At 33.1% G+C, this 22911-nt stretch overlaps 1 protein-coding gene and 1 pseudogene across 1 annotated transcript; both read left to right on the top strand.

The window, feature by feature from the left end:
- Window positions 1–5232: 5232 nt before the first annotated feature.
- Window positions 5233–6666, top strand: LOC120186378 (annotated as a pseudogene).
- A 12031-nt stretch (window positions 6667–18697) lies between these two features.
- Window positions 18698–19128, top strand: LOC120186367 (non-specific lipid-transfer protein 2-like). Its single transcript, XM_039190321.1, has one exon. It carries the CDS (start codon window positions 18732–18734, stop codon window positions 19020–19022), a length of 291 nt encoding a protein of 96 aa, XP_039046252.1. The 5' UTR covers window positions 18698–18731; the 3' UTR covers window positions 19023–19128.
- The last annotated feature ends 3783 nt before the right edge of the window (window positions 19129–22911 follow it).

The following is a 22911-nucleotide window of genomic DNA, read 5'->3' as shown; positions in this document are numbered from 1 at the left end:
ATTGAGGTCGAGGCAGTGTCTGTAGGGAGGGCCTGGTTGGCGTCTGATGGTGGTTGAGGCAGTGCCCCTATGGAGGTCAAGCTAGTGACTGATGGTGCTCAAGACATCATCAGATGGTAGGCTTTTATGATTGGTCGATTATGGTTTATTATTTTGGTTCATAATTATATGTATTCATTGATATCGGTGTCCGAGGCATGATCTAAACTAATTCGAGTTTATGTTTCATTATTGTGAAAAGTGAGCCAATACTCGAACATTGTACTATAATAAACTCTTGCTATTTTCATTCATGTATGTATTGTGTGTATTAGAATTGTATTAAACTTATTGGCATATTGTTGTATGTGGTGTATTTCAGACTATATCAAACCCGTATTGTAATATTGCAAAAAGCGATGGATCCAAAAAATTTTGAAGGTGGATACGTAAAATTTCAGAATGAGCATCATCAGTAAAAATAAAAAATTAATCGAAAAAAAATTCAGGACTCTAGGGTGAGCACGTATCCACTCTCAATTATAGGCGGCTCTGCCGCCGAACCAAAAACTCAGACATTATTTTATAATAAGTTATTATAATGCCATAAGTAATGACAATATTACAAGTGATTACATTGTGACTGCATATTACTCATAATTAATTTGATTGGCTCCATATACAACCGTCATGCTATAGAGTTCACAATATTTGTATAAGTATCATATAGATTTTAATATTGATAATATCAAATCAAATATATAGAATTCGATTTGAATTAATTTATTTTTGAACATCCATTTCAAACTTAGACAAATAACATTTAAAAATTGTGATCATGATCCGGTCCGGGCCACGGCCCGTGATCGTCACGATCTCAGTCAGCCCGACAAAATCTAACCATCTCAACGAACAATCCCAGCAGCCTAAACTTTCACCAATTCTTTTGTTCCTTCTCTTCAATCAAATCTTAATAATTTAACAACATCGATATCAGATCTTCTAATTCTTTCATTGTTATATTTTGGATCTTGTTATTATTAATATCAATTTTCACTATTTAGTTTAAGCGATAGACAGAAACAAATTTCAAATACAACACCTCAGTTTTGCTAATGGTGAGTTATGGAATGAAGTTTTGAAAGTGGGTGTGTAACTAATTTTGAATTGGTTTTATGCTCAGAATGTTGATCACACACTGTGGAAATCGGGTACTCTTCCAATCGGGTACTCTTCCACCTGGCTTGATGGCCTTCTACTCATTGACAAAATCACTGGACAAATCCTGGCATGTGCTCGGGCTTGTATTCAATCCAAGCATTAGCATTGATGTGATCAACAATGCTGCAGTCATCCATTATAATGGAAACATGAAACCTTGGCTAGATATTGCTATGAATCAATACAAGAATCTCTGGACTAAATATGTGGATAATGATATGGAGTTTGTGCAGATATGCAATTCGGAGTGTAGGTATGCAACTGCTGTTTCTTCTCTCGATAATCAAGTAACAAGAATACAAGTTTTAGCGATTGTATATTGGCTCGATATATCCACCAAAATTACCACCATTCTTTAGTTTACTGCCAGAGCTAAGCTTGATGGTTTTTATCCTTGGTTATTTTCTTTCTCCTTTATAGTAAGAATTGCTGTTTGCTGATTCTTGAATTTGCTGTTTTATTCTTGAAGACGCGATCACGAATCGTACCGAGCCAGATTATATATGTACACACTTAATGATTCTTTGATAGTGAAATCTTTTCCTCAATAGATTTTGATGGCTTACAAAACTCAACAGTGTCTAGTTGTGCCAATCCAATTTACTTTCATGCACTGTTTTAGTTCTCAAGTTAATAGAGTAAAGGTTTCCTAGAAGCCTAAACATAGTGGTGCAGCAGGTTAAATTAATATTCTCGAATGTGATATATAATATTCGTTTAGAATCTTTTTAGTCATTGACGTGCACATACTGTTAATATAATATAGCCGCACATACTAACATTCCTCTTACCATTGTGGTCACTCAATGAATCCCGATAAATTAATATAGTGAGGCTTTTGTGGGATCTCTCTCATATAGGTGTTTTCAGTTAGCTGTTTCATTGTGAACGAGTTTCTCTTTTAGTTTTTGAAATTGTCTCATATAAAAAGTTCTATTAAAAAAGTCGATAAATAACAACACTTATATTTCCTTTTTATCTTTATATGTCTAATTCTTTTACATCTATTAAAATAAATCTGTCAAATCTATCAATAAACTTTTAGAGACAATTTTATCATTTTTTCTAGACAAATATATCTCTTAAAATTATGTATATTAGTAACATAGAATATAAATTATGGACGAAAGGAGTTGTATTGTTCTGATATTTGTAAGTCATGTTTACTTTCACTAGAATCCCAAATTATCCGTATATTCACTTTTTGGTTATTGTCACGTTGTGTGACATTGCACCACCAAACGGTGTTAATATATGTTAGTGGTCTTTTTGTTTTGGTTCTGTTCTTCCTCCTTTTTAATTAATGATTTATTATTTCTTTTTTAATAAATAATTAAGTATCCGCGCGGACGTGTCGAAGACACGTATTACCACGACCACGACCACGACCACGACCACGACCACGACCACGACCACGACCACGACCACGACCACGACCACGACCACGACCCGAGACGAGACGGCGGCGGCGGCGCGAGAGTCCCCCTTGTTCTCTTTCACTCAACAAGGAAATGGGAAATCCAAGCCTTAATACACTTCCCAATAGTGTTTCCAATACTATGTGGGATTGAGCATTACTCAACACTTCAAAGAAAATATAGCAATTTTTGTAGTATTTTCCCACTTAATCCATATCTAAAAATATTAAAACATTTTATCAAGAGAATTAAAAGAGTTGTAGATATCTACATTTCAATTCAAACTTATACATATAGTTTTAATATGATAAAAAGTTTTAATATTTTTAAATATGGATTAAGCGGGAAACATGCTACAAAAATTGCTATATTTTCTTTGAAGTGTTGAGTAATGCTCAATCCCACATAGTATTGGAAGTGAAAGAGAACAAGGGGACTCTCGCGCGCCGCCGCCGCCGCCGTCTCGTGTCGTGTCGTGTCGTGTCGTGTCGTTCGTGTCGTGTCGTGGTCGTGGACGTGGTAGTACGTGTCTTCGACACGTCCGCGCGGATACTATCTTTTTAGAGAAAATTCTTAAGAAAGAAACAAATGCATTTATGCCTCATTCATTTGACAACAAGTAAATCAAAATGAATTACTCTTCATCTCAATTCTTAAAAATAGATTATCACAAAACAAGTTAGTGATTAAGGGATTTGTTGTTATCCTTTAAAGTCTTAGGTTCGAGCACAGTGTATGCTAGCCTGCTAAAGATATCAGCCTTAATTATATTAATGGTTGAAGTCTTTGAAAAGATATTACCCTATATTCACCACTTATTATTAAAAAAAACTCATTTTTGTAGATTGATCCCTAACACCATGCATTATTAGTCAACATGAGAACCAAAGGACAACAAAAAAATCATGCATTATTGTTATCACGCGCGCGCACACACACGCGCACACACACACACATATATATATATATATATTTACATTATTTTTATTTGTTATTTTTATTATTGTTACTAATTTTAATAATATAATTTTTTCTTTGTATTGTCATTCTCCAAGATCATCATTAAAGTTTTATTTCATAAAACGAGATAATTATTTCTTTTAAGGTATCAATTTGAGAGTCGAGAATGTTTTAACTTTTTTCATGTATAACCGACTATTGAATTTGATTATGACAACAGTGAAGATGCTGACTAGATTTTATTAAGTTGTATCTAGTTTAAAACAACCGATGATGACTCCAATCATGATGAACTCTTCATAAGATTTAATATTCTAACCACTCAAAATGACTTCAATAAAATTCAAAACCCAACTTTTAAAAATTAGTCTCAAAATACTTCGGTTTCGCTTCTAATGATGAATCTGAGAAAAAAGAGACCGAACCTGAAAACTCATCAATGGACTATAACCAAAAAAAAAAAGTTACAGGTGTGCCCAGAAATATACAAAATAAAAATTAAACCTATTTTCAATAAAAAGAAAAAGAAAACTTTAATACCTAAAATAAATAAATAAAAATATTTATTTTATTGAAATGATGAAAGAGATTATGGTGTATTTAAATGACCGGTTGGAGGGCAGCCCCTCCAAGTGCCGAATATTGGGTAGATGACTATTTAACAATCAAATAGTATTTTTGATTGATAGTAGATTCAAAATTTGCGAAATGAAACGGGGATGCATTAAGAAAAAGGAAATAAGGAAAATTCGAGTTGAGAGATGTAATATTTGGATATGTTTAGTCTAAACACAGCACAAGACAAAGGGAAGAAGCAGTAACGAAATTGAAGTTTTAGAGCATTGATGGCTGGGGCTAAACGCCACAACAAATTGCAAGTCACACTCTGAATTTGTGGTGCACCTCCATCCTCGTCTAACACCCTCCTACGCGGCAGTTTTGTATTGGCCGGATGAATCTCTCCATCTACAACCTATTCAAATCCAATCATATATATCCTAAAAACAAAAACCAAATGACTCACCCAACAACCTGCTTCTATCTCTTGCTTGTCGAGATGTGGTGTTTCATTTCTGAGTTACTCGCAAGAGGAGAGATTTAAATGATTGATTCCTTTCTTAAGAGAGACTATTTTATGAGAGATAAGATTATCATGGAGACAAGATTATCAAAATTTAACATTATCCTAAAGATATTATACAATATTTTTTAATTTATTTAGCATGAGTGTGAATTTGTTCATTTTGGTACAAGAAAACCATGAACCACAAAGATATGATCCATATTCCATGAAAACCATACTCATCCAACTATTAACAAAGACAACAAATTGATTAAGACTGCTCCATTGGAAACGAAAAAGTGGTTATCTTATATCACTGTTCCATCCAACACATTAAAGAAACCATAAACAGAATCTTAGCTGCTCAACAGTGGGTCAGGAGCCATGGTTGAGTGCCAAGTGTCATCACTTAAAATGGCGACTGCATTCATATACATTTCGATAAGCCAACGCAGAGTATGTAGGTCCGGGGGCAAACACCAAACTAAGCTAACCACAAGATAATGTAATAACTTTTAGCATCCACTAACTTTCTGCCAAGTGCCCGTGCAGGATTCTCTTCTCCATACAGTTAAACATCCCTTCATTCCTCTTTTCAAGTGCTCACACTCCCAAGTTTGTAGAGTTTTGAGAGCTTGAGCGTAAAATGTTGAAACAAGAGATTAGCGATGCTGCTGGTGGTGGAAACGATTGGGCGCGTGTCTGTGACACATGCCGGTCGGCGGCTTGCACAGTGTACTTGCCGAGCGGACTCGGCGTTCCTCTGTGCCAGATGTGATGCACAAGTTCATGCTGCCAACCGTGGTGCGTCACGCCACGAACGTGTCTGGGTGCGAGGCATGTGAGCGTGCCCCGGCTGCCTTCTTGTGCAAGGCAGATTCCGCATCCTTGTGCACTACGTGTGATGCCGAAATCCATTCTGCCAATCCGCTGGCACGTCGTCACCAGCGTGTCCCGATTCTTCCAATTTCGGGATGTCTATACGCTCCCCTGGCCATTGATCAAGGCTGTCCAAAATAGCATCTGCAACTGAGACCGAAGATGGTTTATGTCCACAAATGGAGATGAGACAATCGCTGAGAGAGATGAGGCGGCTTCATGGTTGCTACTGAATCCTGGAAAAACTAGCACCAACCAAACAAGGGGTTCTTGCTTACCGGGGAGGACAAGTATCTGGACCTCGTCGATTACAATTCAAGTGTCGACATTCAAATCACCGGACAGTACAACCACAATACGAATACGGTGTTCTGGTCAAGACTTACGAGGGTGATAGCGTTGTGCCGGTTCAATCGGAGAAGCCAAAAGATCACTTTCAGCAGCAGCAACAGCATCAGAGTTTTCAGTATGGCCTCGATTACGATTCCTCGAAAGCCGCATACAGCTACGACGGTTCCCTTAGCCACGCCGTAAGATTACTATCAAACGACACTCTTGAAAGTGTATAACTGCTTATTATAAATTAAGTTTTCACTGACCAAATAGTATTGAACCTGAAATTAAGCAACACGTACAAAGCCTGGAAGTTTGTTTGAGCCTAAAAGTTATGTTTCCTAATACTTTTTTCTTGAGCCGTGTCAGGTATCCCTTTCCTCTGTGGATGTAAGCATTGTGCCGGAATCAACTACGAGCGACATCTCGATCTCGCACACAAGGCCGCCTAAAGGTACAATCGACCTCTTATCCGGACCTCCCTGTCCAATGCCAACTCAGCTTGCACCGATGGAAAGGGAGGCCAGAGTCTTGAGATATAGAGAAAAGAAGAAGACAAGAAAGTTCGAAAAGACAATAAGGTATGCTTCTAGGAAAGCGTATGCAGAAATGAGACCCCGGATTAAGGGTCGGTTTGCGAAGAGAACGGTGGAAGTCGAGGTGATCAGATGTTTCTCCACAACAGTATGACGGAAACTGGATATGGAATTGTACCTTCATTCTAAATGCAGTAAGTAAAGCTTTAATGCTCATACTGTATTTATTTTTATAGAAATATTATTAAAATTAGAAAATATCCAGAATTACTATGAACATAACCGTAAACGTAAATCAAATTATAGTTACGATATTTTTCTATAATAAATTAACATAAAAATTAGTCATTTAGATCACACAAGTACTATAAAAAGAAAATGTTAAAAAACCTAACCAATAATATAATAAAATAAAGATACGAACAAATCTGACTGCATAGACAAACAAACCACAAAAGGTGATGAAGCTACTGAAAGACCGTCGACTAATCACAAATTAGAGTCAAGTGCGTAAGAAAACTATCTATGAGCCCAAAATACGTATGAAATTAACAGGATCACAATAAACAACATCTTGATCAGTCGTGGATGTCAAATCAAAACCTTTAAAAAGATAAACAAAAAAGAAAAAAAACCGTAAACTACCAAAAGACAAAAGACAGAAAAATATGTCACAAAAATCGAGATAAAAATGTCAAAAAGATAAAGAACATATCACAAAGACATAATTATTCTTCTTAAAAAAATAAAAAAAAATAAAGAAAAAAGATAATCGACGGACGGCAACAAACATCAAAATCAATGTCGCCGCCGATTAAATAAAATTTTAAAAAAAAAGTTAAATTGATCAATAGATTTACACAAATTATAAAAAAGAAAAAAAGCAGAGAGAGGGGAGATACTGTATCTTTTCTTTTGGCCTGAATCAATTATAATACATGTTTGGTAATTTTTTGGATTGTCTAAGTCATGCTACTGGTATATGTAAATACATGTATATCTATAATTTTGGAATTTAACTTTTCGCATTTACACAACAGAACATCGTGAAATGCCTTCTAGTTACCTTACATTATACATGAATATAAAGCAACCTACAAATGCTTGTAAAGCAATGTTCAGAAGGCGTTTCTCTACATATTAAAATTCCTTGGTTATGTGACCAGCCAACATGTCCTTCCTTAAGACTGCTAAGCTTACATTGATGAGCATTAGGTTTGCTACATGTCCATACTGTATGGTTGATGTCAGAATAAAGGTCAACACACACTTCAGACTCTTGGACCCAATTACTGATTTCCATCACCATTCTGACTCTTTTTCGTACTGTATTTGTGGGGTGAAAATTGGACAGAGACAATAGTTCTAGAAAAAGTTTTTGGTATTTACCATTAAAACCATCTTCTTATCTAGGGGTTGCTAAAAGATCCCTTTATGCAACTAATTTGGTGTCATTAGTGGTTTACAGTTCATTTCTTTTGATTTGGATAGAAAGTTGTGGTTGATGACATAATGGTCATTGGCCGATGTTTATATGTGAGGGAGATCAAACTAAAAGGGGACAAATGAGAGTGGAGATGATCTCATCTTTTAACTTTTTCTCGTATTATAATTATCCCAATTATAGGATGGTTGGTTTCATATCTACGATAGTGATGATTTTTTGTAGGTCGACTTAAATAAGAAGGTACCGCTGTTGAAACAGGCTATATTCTGTAAATTACTTAAAATTATCAAATGTTTAACTGCAGGTACGAAATTATTCAAAAAATATGAGACTCCAAATAAATTATCGATGGAGATGCTATTTTCTCCAAATGACTATGAAAGATCCCAAACGTTTAAAGACTTTCTTGGTATTAATAGTAGTAGATTTTGATACTCACATTGTGAGTGAATACAAATATTCTAAATAAAAAAATATAATATATATTCTTTTAAAATATTTAATAATGAAAATGATAAGTAACATATATTTTCATAGTATAAGTCTATAATAACATGGACTAACCGAGTTGATAGTTCTAACTGAGTTAATGTTGAATTAACTTACTACATAAGCTCTACTATGATATTTTATTAAATGTTCTCTTTTAATTATATAACTACTTTTTATATATTAACTATAATTTCTTAATTTCATATTTTAAACAAATGTTATTAATTTTATAAAATGTTTTTTATATAATGCTTAAAGTATGCAAATCATGTAATTGAAGGATGACGTGCACTTACTTGAACTCATGTTTTTTCCGATATTGCAATAGTAATCATCATAACCGAGCTAGTGTTTAAATTATAATTTTATAAGAGTTAATAATATGTTTTTGGTTTAGTTTTTTAATAGTTTGATGTGGTGTGATTATAAGGTAATATATGTTTAGAATATTTTTAATCTATTAACAACGCGCGTACACCAGGGGCAGATGCACTAAGCCCCTAGGGGTCAAGTGCATCCCATTATTTAGGAAAAAAGTGAAATTTAGTATAATATGTTAAAGAAAAATGGAAGAAATTTTTTTTGCACCCCCATTATTTTTAAGAAAAGAAAATTAAAATTTTAGACCCCATTTATAAATTTCTAGATCCGCTACTGGCGTACACACACTGCAAACGTCGTTGTTCGAACTCAGAACTTCAAGTAAGATCAATGGGTTTTTTTTACAACTAGGCCACTTTGTGAATTCTATTTGGTTTAGTTTCAAGAAAGATCAATCAGTCGTGTAGCTTGGAAAAGCTCTGATGAAGAAAGGAGATTACTTAAGAGAAAAGATTAAAAGGATAGTGGAGGAGGACCTTACTTCATGGGTGAAGTGGATCAAAAGTGTTGCATCACGTGAATATCATAACCCCTTTTTACTTTAACTCAAGGTTCCTACTCGATCCATTTCTACAACGCCATTGGCAGAGTATCATCCCCTTTTGTCCATACAGTTACCTATCTTTCAAAAAATATTCTATTTTGCTACGAATCCGTACAATCTTTATCCCCCCCCCCCACTCTGTAGTGGGTGGTAAGGGGTACTGCACTTTTATCACTTTTCCAGAGATATGCGTAGAGCAAACCAAGTAGCCAGCACTTTACCTAAGACACTAGTTGTATTCCTACTCCACCATGCCATGCTTTTGTTCTATTCTGCAACTAACGTTATTCTTCTGTCAATTTCTCTTATAAGCAAAGCAGTGGTTATAGTTTCATGCAATATTGGTCCAAAAGTTCATGCCACCAAACACCTCCACATGGTGAAATATCCAATGATTTTTCTATGCTGAATTTGTGTTACTCAAATAATGCTTCCATGTATTATTACACGAGCTATAAAAAAAAAAGAATGTGCAACCTTATAGAAAAAAACAGACTGCACTTTGCATTTTTTCCACAAAGGAAAAGAACAACGTTGAGCCATGCAAAGCGGGAAAGTTTGTGGAGATCATTGTCTAATACCTCAAAATGTTTCATAAGCTCCAAACCATAACGATTTCTGGTTTGTCATACACTGCTTTGCCTTCACTCATTTACACAGATTCTTTGATGTTTTATTTGAGGCTTATGGTCCTATGATTAACCAGCAGCATATATAAACTTGTACTTGATCTGCACTTAATCCAGTTACTAGAAAATGCATTGCTGGAAAGTATCTTCAGGCCATCTAGGATTAAAGCCTAAAGGTGTGTAGATGTTCCCAAAAGAACAATGATATATACCTAAGGTCATGAATCTGATAGACTTGTAAAGAATGAACCTTGCATCTTCCTAGAAACAACTTTATTCAGATTCTTCATCCACTATCAATAAAAGGAATCTTTCAAGATCCTCGAAATGTTCTCTTGCATACATATCTGTAGTTCAATTTGACCCCGTACAGCATGATTCTTAGTACTACTATTTTAATATTAAGTTAAGCCAAAATCTAATACAGTAAACGGGGGATTTACACGAAACAACTTCTCTTTGCATCTCTTGCTGGAAATTTTGGAATGGATCCATTAACTACAGATATTGATGGCGGTTTTGTCGTCTTTTTCAATAGAGAAGTAACCATATAAATAAAAAGGATAAACACTTTGTGCCATTAAACAATGGCATTCCTATTGTAAAGAAGCTGTGGTTAGCTTGATCACTAAGGAACAAAACTTAATTTGGTTATGGCCAAGAGTGTATGAGAGGAAATTCTTCTCTCCAATGACACCGTGGAATCACCCAATGTCACAAAGGTCCTTTCTTTTGTAGAGTTAATTTTCTCTATGAACATTATTTTATTTATTTGTAATTCAATTCCAAACAAAATATTTTATTTATAAAAAAAATTAAAGACTATTAACATTAATTAATTTTTAGACATTAAATATTAACTTTCATATTATCACTACAACTGATAGAGTTCTTAATTTCAAGTTGCCCACGACCCCAGCTCAACTTCCTTTCCACTCTACAGTAGCTTTCCCTTTGCCCAATCGCATGAAAACCAGATCCAGAGACAAAATTCCTTATGGAAATGGAAAGGAAACATGAAGAAAAAATAATGGCAATCAATTTCAAGTGTCAGAACTCCTCCGTGAAAGCCGCCAGAAAGTTGAGGAGAACACATTAGGCCCTGGCTTCGGCGCTGGTATTGGCTGTGGCATCGGAGTTGGTTTCGGCTTGGTTGGGGGAATTGGGTATGGTGGGTGGCCTTGGAACCATTTGAATCTTGTGTTTGGGTTTGGAGCTGGTTGTGTTTGGCTTCGGCTTTGGGTTCGGACAAGGTATTGGTTATGGTTCTAGTTTAGACTCTTTAGAATCCAACCTCTCTAGAGATACTTCAGATTCCAACAGAAATTTTTTAATTTCTTAGGAAATAAGAGTAATACTTGATGAAAATAAATACCCAAGAAAAATGAGTCCGCATGAAAAAGATACTAAAAAAAGTTGCAACTAAGGGCCCCTTTGAATGAGTGGCCATAGTTAGAGAACTTGTTAGTCTCGAGTATTCATCTGAGAGGGAAAACCTTGAATTGAAGAAAAATGTGGGGTGGAATCGCATAGGAATCCATCTGCCAGGGATTCTGGGATATTCAACATAGGGAATATCACTGTACAAGAACCATCAAACCCAGCAGGTGTCTGGAAAATCTGCAACTTTGGGTGTGACTGGTTCTTGGTTGAGAACAACTTCCTTTCCTTTCCCCTTGTTAAGAGTCATGTTTCACCCGACGTCTTTGGTAAATTGGGTTCCCTGTAAGAGCCTGTTTTGACTGACTAGGTTCTCAACAGAAAAAATCTTAGCATCCAAATCAAAAATCAAATTTGAAGTGATTCTTAGAGTAGTGGTGATCATATGGTGTGATATGATAGAGCAAACTTCTTGCCAATCTTGTTAGAGTCGAAAGAATTAAAAGCCTTTTTGGTAGCACGCTGCTGCTTGAACCTATGATGATTTGTTTGGCTTGGTCATAATCATTGGGCCAATCTCAGATTTTAGTTTATCTTGTTTATGGATGATGAGCAGTATCTTGATATCACAAAGAATGGATAGCTCGTTTGCCTTATTTAACAAATTCTTCCTTCTTGTTACAAGAACCTTCTCACTGGCCCTTCAGATTCTCCATCAGTTTAATCTCCGTCCTACGTTTGCCCTCTGTTCCAACTGACCAAAACTAATTACATATATATAATATTTATATTTATATTTATATATATATATATGTATGTATGTAAAACAAGAAAGGGAATCTTGCCAAGCAAGAAAAGCAACCGTATGAGAAAAGATGAAGACAAGATTCTCCATCTCATCAAGTAGCAGAGAGAGAAGTAACAATAGTAGTTTAGTATAGTGTAGGAGAATTGTAACGCACTGAATCCTGGGTTAATAGTTCAGGTCAACCCGAAGCCCAAAGTTAAGCCATTGTAACTTATTATATTAGTTGGACCAAGTTGTTGTTAGTGGGCTTGAGTTAGGGCCCAGGAGAGTTAATGAAGGGAGATGAATAATTCATGATAATAAAAGTAAATGGACTAAAAGTGTAGTTTACCCATAACCTATTTTGGAAGCTGAAAATCCCTCTTTATATTATGTTTTCACCATGAACAATCCCCTTACACAACTCACCAAATACTCTTCCTATCTTCTCATCTTTCTCTCTTCTTCTATCTTTCTTTAAGTAGAATCTCAAAGAAATTCAAGCTTAGTTGGATCCATCCAAGGTAAGATTAGTAAACCTTATCCTTCTAGCTTCATTTTGAGCTCCCTTTCACTAGTTTTTATCCATAGAACCAAAATGGGTCTGAGATATTGTGAATCTACGGATTCTAACTAAGTTTTGAGTTATAGGAGTTTGTTTAGATGTTATTCAACCTCTAGATGGATTGGTAATCCATTTTCTCATTTAGTTTAGTGAAGGAGATAGGAGAAATGTCAAGAGCTAAAGGAAAAGAAAAGTTGAATCTTGAGTGAGAAAGTCTGTAGCCACCCAAAAGCAAGGTAACACCTTTACAACTCTTCCATACTCTTAGTGAGTCATTAGAAGTTCAAAATAGTTTAAATGGTTGAGTTGAGCATGATAAGCATTTTCATGGTGAAATTCTTGTTTTAGAGTTATAAAATGTGTTTAAAGCCTCTATTATGACTATTGTTGATCAAATAAAACTTTAAGCATGTTTAGGGAACTCACTAAGGTCTTTGGGATTGAATTATAGCATTTTAGTATGTGTTAAATGATTTCTGCGGTAAAGTATCGATACTATTGGTATAGTATCGATACTAGTTCTTTTTTTTGGGAAATTTGTGAGTTTCTGGGCTATGATTTCTGCGGGTAAAGTATCGATACTAGTTCTTTTTTTAGGAAATTCGTGAGTTTCTGGGCAAAAGTATCGATACTATTTCAAGAGTATCGAAACTTTGGGTCATGGTTTCAAAACTAGGCATAACCGAATGTTTAAAGTATCGATACTTATATAAAGTATCGAAACTTTTGCAGTAGTATCGATACTCTTGGGTTAGTCAGCCTGTTTTGGGCAAAAATGTCAGTTTTTAAGGGAATTGACTCGAGGTACCCCAACATTTTTTATCACCAAATAAGACTACAAGTGAGAATATTAATGATATTAATTTACACTTAGAAACAAGATTTATTAGGATGAAATAAAAATAGCCTTGGATGATGCTCAGGAAACGATCAGGACACCTGAGTTCCTTTAGAAAATGCTAGCATTATCAAAAGTATAGATTCAATCTAATTATATCTTAGGTAGGGTTGAGTCCCTTCTGACTAACTATGTTTGTCGAGGCCTTAACACTCTTTAGAGAAAGGGTGGGTTAATCAGGGTATGGTTTTCGACGCAGAGAATTTTGGGGGCCAAATCCAGGTAGACTAGAAGGGTGTGTGAGCTCCGAGATGCAAAACCCTCAGCCGCACCATGATGTCTACTATAGCATAGAGAGTGAGTATCCAATAATACTCACTAAAGTAGTTTTAAAGCATACTAGTTTGGGCACAAGGTCCAACACTCGAGGATGGGCTAGTAGAACATATAGCAGTAGACTTGATAGCTTGAGCATGTCAACACTTTTATATGGCTCAGTTGTTAGTGTGGCACTGAGATAGTTAAACTCAGCGTTTGGAATTTGTTTCCTTACACAGGTTAGTCACGGAGTAGTCTGAGGACTTTTTGACAGCAGTGATACATACCCAATTAGTGCAGAGTACATCTCGAGTTCATCTTTAGAGGGCATGCATATTTGTAAACCTCGATTTGCATATTTTGTATGAGTCGTAACTCATTTTAAAACTATGGTTTATGATTTAAACATTATTTTGGGGCTCCTAATGTAAACTATTTTATTTAAATTGTAGTTGATTATTTTAGCATGAGTGGTTAAATGGTCATTTAAAAAATTAGTTAGCCACTCTGGTGGTTCCGTGTGACATTCTGATCGATCGATTGTGTGTCGTACTGGTTTAGGATGTTATAAGAATATCTTAGGTCGGGAATCATGTTTAAATAAGTGGTCAACTTCTATTTAGGGCAATATCAACTTTTTAGATACTCTTTAAATACCCTGTTTTAATTTGAATAAACCTATGAATTACCAAGTTTGTTATTTATGGAAGGTTTGCATTGCCGCCTTAATTGTCATATATCTTTCGGACTCGTATAATAATTGCATTCGTTGCCTTTCGAAAAGAAAGACTTGATGGTCAAGGGACTGGAATGCGTGCATCACAGTAATATACAGGAACAAGGTTTTATTAATTATCGAATCAATCAGTTGATATCCTCTTAAAACCTTCAAGCCTTGTACACGCTGGATTACTCTACGTAGGTTGGTTCAAACTTTAAGAGAATTTAAAAAATTATAGTAGTTTTTTAAAAAAAGACTTCGCTTCGGAATGACTTATTTTTAAAATAAAATTTTAAATTTACGCTAGATCTAAATATAAATAAAATGTTGATACATAGTTAAATAATTTATATAAGTAAATATTTGATTATCATTATTATACATATAATTGAAGGAATTTGAATCTTAGATAAAGTATGAAGTATTAGTGCACTGATCACCAGGTCAAGTCAACACATTTTTGGAAAAATTGTTGTATATTATTTAAGTAGAAAAACTATTACAGTGTTACAAAGTGTAAGGCTTCACCCACAAAATTTTAGGAGATATCTCAAGCTGTAGAAAGCCTAATATTTACAGGATCTAAACAATTTGTTCACTTCTGAATAGTCATATTATCATTTGATAACTTTAATAATCGATAGACTCAATAAATCAACACCTTATATTCAGAGGATCACTTTGTAACTTATAATAATCGGGGGATTTAATAAAGTAGCATCCTACAATTGAGTGACCATTTGTGTATTTTACCCTTTATTTTAATGATATATAGTACTAAACTATTAATTATGAAGCTTCAATTAAGAATTCGGTGTGGATTCTACACCTAAGCAACTTATTTTCTCAAAATGTTTTTTTTCGGGGGGGGGGGTAAATTTAGATATTTAGTTAATTGGATACTATACGTTGCCAACGCATGTATGTGTTTTAAATCTTTTAATTAAAAATTATTAGTTATTTACGAATAGGAGTTGGTTCTATTGTTAAGCAATTTGATATTAAGTTTCGAATTGAGTTTGTGTATGTAGAAAATTTTGTTGGAAGACTCACCTGCCAAAATCAGGTATGTGAAACTGATCGGTCCGAATTAATCAAGGCAAAATCCTAAAACTGGGAGGAAAAAAATTAAAAATTGTGAGTTATAAACTTACAAGGTAATGTCTTCCACCTTTTTTTTAGTAATTTTTTTTATATTTTTTGGAAGATGCATTAAGATACAAATTTAGATTTTAATGGCATTTATATTATTGTGTTTATATTTTTTTATATGAAATATGTACTCTTTTATTTAGAGTATTTTAAATTTATATATTTTTTTAATAAATTAACTATTAATTTTATATAAGTTTTAACGTGTTCATATTATTTTACATGTAGTAATATATTTTTTGTATGATTATCATAATAATTCAATATAGATAATTAACTGTGTTGTATCATATTCATATTGTGTCAACATACATCTCAACTTAGAAAAAAAATTATAATTTTATGCGTGTTTAACTTTAGCCTTCAGGTTTTGCATGGTTTGTTTGATCGTGTTAATGTTAATTTTGTATACGTTTAAATTAATAAATTATATTAAATTTTACACGTTATTTATTTTTTTATTTTGATATTTTTGTACTCTGTCACATTGTGTCTGTTTATTTTATTTTTTATGTGGTATATTTTAACTTACCAATTAATAGTTACTTACAGCATATATAAATCAAATTTTACATAAACTTTGATCCAATTTTCAGAAGGCTGAGGGCCATATTTTAATATTTAATTAAAATTGTGTGGCTCCGCAAGTTCATCAATATTTTCAAAGATATGAATTAATATGTTAGTTAGTAAGTAACCGGTTATTGCATTAATGAGGCTTTTAATGTGATAGACCAACTAGAAACTGTGAGCGCCCAATTTGAATTAATGATAATTAGGTTTGATTTACATTAATAGTACTTGTGAGTTAGATTTAATATTTTTGTATATATATTTAATTACAAATATATTTATGAAAAAAAGTTGAGCTGTGACGATTATTTACGGTTCATCTCTTTTAATTTGAGTAGAGAATCGCAGTCGGTTGTTCAATAAAGTAAAATATGGAGCATATGACTTGAAGACGACAATGAATAGTGGTCGAGAGAGAGAGAAAGTTCTTTTAGTATTGCATGAAGACTTGTATACTACCCTTAGTATTGATGTTATACCTAATGTTATGATTATTTATAGGTTAACTAACTAATATATGTAGTTATCAGATAATTATAAATGACATGAGTCTTTCGGTAGTCATGTCAAAGTGTTAATAGACGTCCGAAAGATACAAAACTTCACAAACTTTGGAGAACTCTAACATCTTAAAGAGCTCCAGAGATTTAAAGGAATGACAGTAGAAACGTGGCTGAAGAGATCCACATGCTAAGTTATTTTTAGGCATTTTTATGCAACACATTTGCTTCTAAACATGCCCAATGGTCATTCTAATTTATGCAAACACTTTTCAAACATTAACTCATTAAAAACGTCGTACAAACATGCTTGAAACATCAAATATAGCAAAAACTCGTGTTTTAGCTTCCTAAGTTCCGTTTAAGCACATTATACACCAAATTAAACTAGTTTTATCTCCATATCAACTTATGCTTCCTAAAGTGTCAAAACTCCATTAAAATGTACATTTAACAATGTTAGCAAGTTGTAACTACCATGATGAGTTGTTTCTACTAGTTTTTTAACAATATATATTCTATGCAAATTTTGACATGCTAAGCAAATGATGCACTTGACATGTACAAGAACATGTTATTCATAGACTAGTATGTCATTATGCATTCAAACTACTCGATTAAACTTATAATAAATATCTAGCAATGTTATTGAGATCCTTCCGTCAAATGAGCATACAAGTCTATTCCTATCACACTTGCATCTATATAATAAGTTCTATTATGCCACTCAATAACCATTGAAATAATAACTTTTAGTATTAAAAGAAATGAATTTTTAATTTCTCAATTAAATTGGTACTCACTTAACTCATGACACCAAACCAATACAATATTTTAATCAACATGATGATATACCCATTGAAGTAGATGAAACAAAATAATTTTAAAATAAAAAATATAATTTTAAAAGTGATATTATTTATAGTATATTTTGGTTTAAATAGTTATTTAAAAGCAAAAGAAATAAAAGAATAAATTTATTTAGTTCATTAAATATTTATTAATATTATGATAAGTATTAAGATTCAAATCTTACCCAGGATTTTTAAAATTATTTTATGTAATAAACTTTGTTATACTTCTTTAAGATATCTTCTCCTCCAATGACCAACATCTCCGAAATAAGAGGTCTTCAGAGGATCCTATTCATTGATCATAATGTTAGGGATTTCACAACCTCTATCTCAGTGGCGGATGTATGTAGAACTAGGGTGGGCATGTTAGTTGTTCATTATATTAAAAGTGTCTACTATGAAATTTATTTGTGTCCACCCCATACGAAATTTTTTGTCATACTAAATTTACTGTCAAACAATTATGTTCGTTCACTCTGCCAACCAACCAACCTATGAATAACAATCATGAACCAACTAATCCTAACACAAACATTGAAAGTCACTAAAACCCTCATAAAACATAACATCGAGAGAAGAACTCTTCTTTTTCTGCTACTTTTTCTCTCCCTCTAAAGAGAGAGCATACAGTAGCCCTCTAAAAATTTAAATTTGATATATTTAAATTAATATGTATTTTTTGGTTTGTCCCTTAAATTTAAGTTTACTCTCTAATATAAATTTATGTGTCCGTCCCTCACCATCTATTGTCTTAAACTAACTACAAATTACGATTTTTAGTTCAAATCTGGAAAAATTAATCGCCTATAACCACACAATTCAAAATATACCATCAACCTACTTAAATGTCAAAACTAACCTAAATCTTATTTAATAAATTATTAAAAATTTAAGATATTTTGTTGTAATTTATAATGATTTAATGCCCAATGAGACTGTGACACCAAACTTGGGACTTAATTTCTCAATAAATGATGAGAACAACCAGTGACACCATATTTCTACTAACACGGCGTAACCTACCTCCTCAATTCCACAACGACCCACGTTTTGGAAAATTGACTGTGACGTCTCAGCAGTTACCATTCGCAAGTCCTATAAATTGTGCCACAACTCATGCCCCAAAAGCACACAATACAATCTTGAGCAGGAAAAGAGAAGATGAAGATGGTTTCCTTTGTTGCCTTATGCGTGGTGGCACTGGCGGTGGTGACGCTTTCGGGTGAAATTTTCTCGGCGGAGGCAGTCACATGTGATCCCATGCAGCTTAACGCCTGCATACCGGCGTTCTCGTCGGGGGCGACTCCAACGGCCACATGTTGCGGCAAGCTGAAGCAGCAGCAGCCATGCTTTTGTACTTACATTAAGAACCCGGCTCTTAAACAGTATGTGAACAGCCCCAACGCTAAAAAAGTTGCTTCCACTTGCGGCGTCCCATTTCCTAAGTGTTAAATGTTGCTTAACTAGGGTATCTGCGATCTACCGACAGCAAAAAGAATCTGTTTTTGCTGTCTAAGTACTATTCTAAATAAAAGATTGATGAGCGGAAGGTATAAGATAAAATTAAGTAATGTTTTAGTTGTTTATAATAATATAATCATTAAAGTATCGATTAATATTTCTTGTGGAAATATGGCCAATTTGTTCTTGTTTTCATTTTTCAGCACTCTTAACGACTAAAATTTTTCAGAAATTAAAGGACAATTTCTTTCCCTTTCGGTACAATTCATTGAAGTGGAAAAAGACTAAAACTGTATCAATTAAGATTATTTCAAGGGTTGCGTTTGATTATTGATTTCAAAAAATATAAAATATGGTTATTTTCATTTTTATTTAATTAAGACGGTCACCCTGAGTTAATTGCCGTTAACAATAGTTAATTTTTTTTATAAAATCTCATATTTGATCCCTATTATTTACATATTCTTCTAATTTAGTTCTATTTTTAATAAATTAAAATAATTTTAATCTTCCGATCGAATGTTTTCACATGTCATGTCACGTGTCATTATTGGGTTAGAGGACTAACTTTATTTTAATTTAATATATTTATTTCAATCAATCAAAGAGTGACATGTGTCACTCTCTGGTTGAAAGAAAACAAAGGAAAGCAAATTGGGGCAAAAAAAAAATCAAACATCGATCACTTAGGAAACTAAACATGTATCCAACCATTAAGCCAAAATTATTGTTTGGTCTAAAGAAGACAACATGATATATATATATATATATATTTATCTTAGTTTATAAATACTTAAATTTATAATATTATATATATATTAACTTAAAAAGTATTTTTTTTATTAACTTTTATTTTTTATTAACTTATTTAAAATATTTTATTTTTATTTTTATTTTCATTTAAAAATATATATTTTATGTTAAAATTTATTAAAAGTATGACTAAATTAAGAGAATATATAAATAACAGGGATCAAATATGTGATTATATCAACTATCACGTCACATATTATGTTAGTTGTTAACAATAGTTAACATGTGATAACCACGTCTTAATTAAATAAAAATGAAAGTGATAAAATCTTAATTAAATAAAAACGTAAAATGATTGTATCTTATTTTATTTTAAAACCAATGACTAAAAGTGGATAAAACACAAACATAAATGATAATCCATGTTATTAACCCTTATTTCAATTGGGAAAGTTCCATTTCTTCGTAACACATTGATGAGTCAATGTCAAGCCATCGGGATAAAAGTTCATGGTGTGCGGAGTTTGGCGGTGCACTATTGCTAGTAAACATTACTTGAATTTTTATCCCATACTACTATGATTAAACTTGGAGAAAAAGAAGAAGACAATCCTAGAGTTGTAGGGGGCAGATGGCTTTGATGAATACCAAGCGCAAGAGAATTTGTTTAACCAATCTCGAGTGATTATGCGATAGTATATATTCGAAATTCTCTTAATTAATTAACAATAAATAAATGCGTACACAAGAATACGACTCGATTGCTTGAATCTAAAACTTTAAAAAAAATAAAAATAACATTTCATTTAACTACTAAAACCACTTAATTTATCTTACACATAATTAATTTAAAGTGAATAGAATTGGTCAAACATCAATGCAAGCTTTTGGAACAACAAATACTATTCATATGACTTTTCTAAAAGAAGAAAAGTATGGTTTCTTCTTCTTTTTCATTAAAAGCAACTCTCTAACAACTAAAATTTGTGGACAATTCTCCCCCTTTCAACACAATTCATAGAAGTATGTGCAATCACCATTTTTTCCATTAAACCCCAAACCCAAATAAAAATCAAAACCCAACAATTGGACCCAAACTGAACCAATACCCAAAACCCAAAATACAACCCAGGCAGCCCCAGACTCGACCCGAACACCCACCGGCCAACCCACCAATCAACACACAGTGTTATCTGTTCCAATACCGGCCAAAGCCATCCCGTGCACGCCATCATCTCCACGTCTGCAGAAGACAAAAAAGCAAGAAAAAAAAAAGCAGTTTGAATCATTTCTATTTTTCTGTAAGATGGGTATAAGAACCCGATTGTAAATCATATGTAGGGGTCGGTTAGAGATCCAAAAAAAGCAGTGTAACCACTCTCGGTTTTGAGAGCTCCAAAAGCAATAAACAAGGTTCTTTTTCCTTTCATTTTTCGAATAGCCTTTTATTGATCTTAGTTTCGAACCTCAATAAAAAAAAGGGTAAAATTAGTTTCGAACAAGGTTCTTTTTATTACGCTCAACAACCTATGAAACAAATACATCGAATTTTAAATAAAAAACATTAGGCATAATATTAAAATTAGCCCCTAATGTTTAATAACATGGTCATTTTGATCCCTGTTCTTTTTTGGGAACACTTTGGATCTATCATTTTATTTTAAGGCGAAAGAGTTATTAATGTTTGACCAAATAATCTCTTGGCCTTTATTCTTTTTTTGTGGAGTATTTTGGCCCCCCAAAGTTTTATTTTAGGGTAAAAGGCCCCTATTTTGGAGCATTATCCATTTGTTAGGTTTCCATTCACATAAGGGAATTTTTGCCCCAAAATGAAACACTTGGGAGCCAAAATGCTCTAAAAATGAATAGGATCTAATGTGACTATCTGTTCAAACGTTATGAACGTTTTTTGATATTATGCCAAACAAAAAGATTTTTTATTAAACTCTCAACTATTCATAAAAAAAAAGCATATCCCCTTTTAATATAGTCATGGTTATATTTCAACCATTCATCTTGTCAAAAAATAATAAAACATTATTAGATGGAAATTAAAGAAATAATTTAAAAAATGTCATGCTAGTATGATCGTTAATTTTCTAACAACGGGTGACTAAAACAGAATTAAAACTTAATATTAAGTATAACTTTAAAAAATAATAATTGAATGATTAAAATAAAATAAAAATAATAGATGGATGATTGAATAGATAATTTATTCTTTTTTAATTACACGTGAATTTCTCAAAGTTGGTACAAGTCCATTGGGACAGACTGTGGTAGTTTATAGAATTACTTGTAATTGCCCAATAGAAGTTCTCTCATGAAATGCCACGATGTGTGGTGCTCCATATCGCATGGAACCTACTAAATTAGAGGATTTGAAGATTTACTTACAAAAACTATTTGATCGATGATTCATTCGACCCAGCATTTTATCAATGAGATCTCTCGTTTTTTTGTTGTAAAGAAAAAGAATGAGTCACTGTAGATTTGTATTGGTTATAAACAGCTTAATAACGTAACAATCAAGAACATGTACCCACTTTCACAAATTGTTGGATTATTCAACCAATTGAAGGTGTTGTAATGTTTTTAATGTTACAAGTATAATAATTTGAGACAATAAAATGAAAAGGAGTTTTTTAATAATTAAAATAAAAACAATATAAAAATAAATACTTGATTTCAAATAGATCAAATGATTGGAAACGAGTTGAGGCTAATAGCTATGTAGTTTTCTTAAGACAGATTTTCGACAACTCCTTGATGCTTGAGATCATCAGTCGTCTGTCTCTCATGATACAACAACTAGATGATCAGCTACAGTAGCACAAATGTAGAGATCAGGAACACCCCCAGAGGCCCTAACTGCGCTTATCACTGAAAATTAGAGGAGAAAGAAGAAAATTTTTCAAGTTGTGTTTAATCTAGAAGGTTTGCACGATATTTATATGAGTTTCACATGGGAGAATAATTGAAAATAATATTTTTGAAATTAAGGTATTTTAATCAAATATAAATTTGAGAACTACACGACATTATCCTATTAATATATGAATTTAAAGAAATCATAAAATATCATTTTAGTTCAAAATATTCAAAAAAAAAAGATATGTTATATTTA

The sequence above is a fragment of the Hibiscus syriacus genome, unplaced genomic scaffold (assembly GCF_006381635.1).
Source record: "Hibiscus syriacus cultivar Baekdansim isolate YM2019G1 unplaced genomic scaffold, ASM638163v2 tig00113338_pilon, whole genome shotgun sequence".
NCBI classification, from domain to species: Eukaryota; Viridiplantae; Streptophyta; class Magnoliopsida; order Malvales; family Malvaceae; genus Hibiscus; species Hibiscus syriacus.
This window is presented reverse-complemented; position numbering and strand designations above follow the sequence as displayed.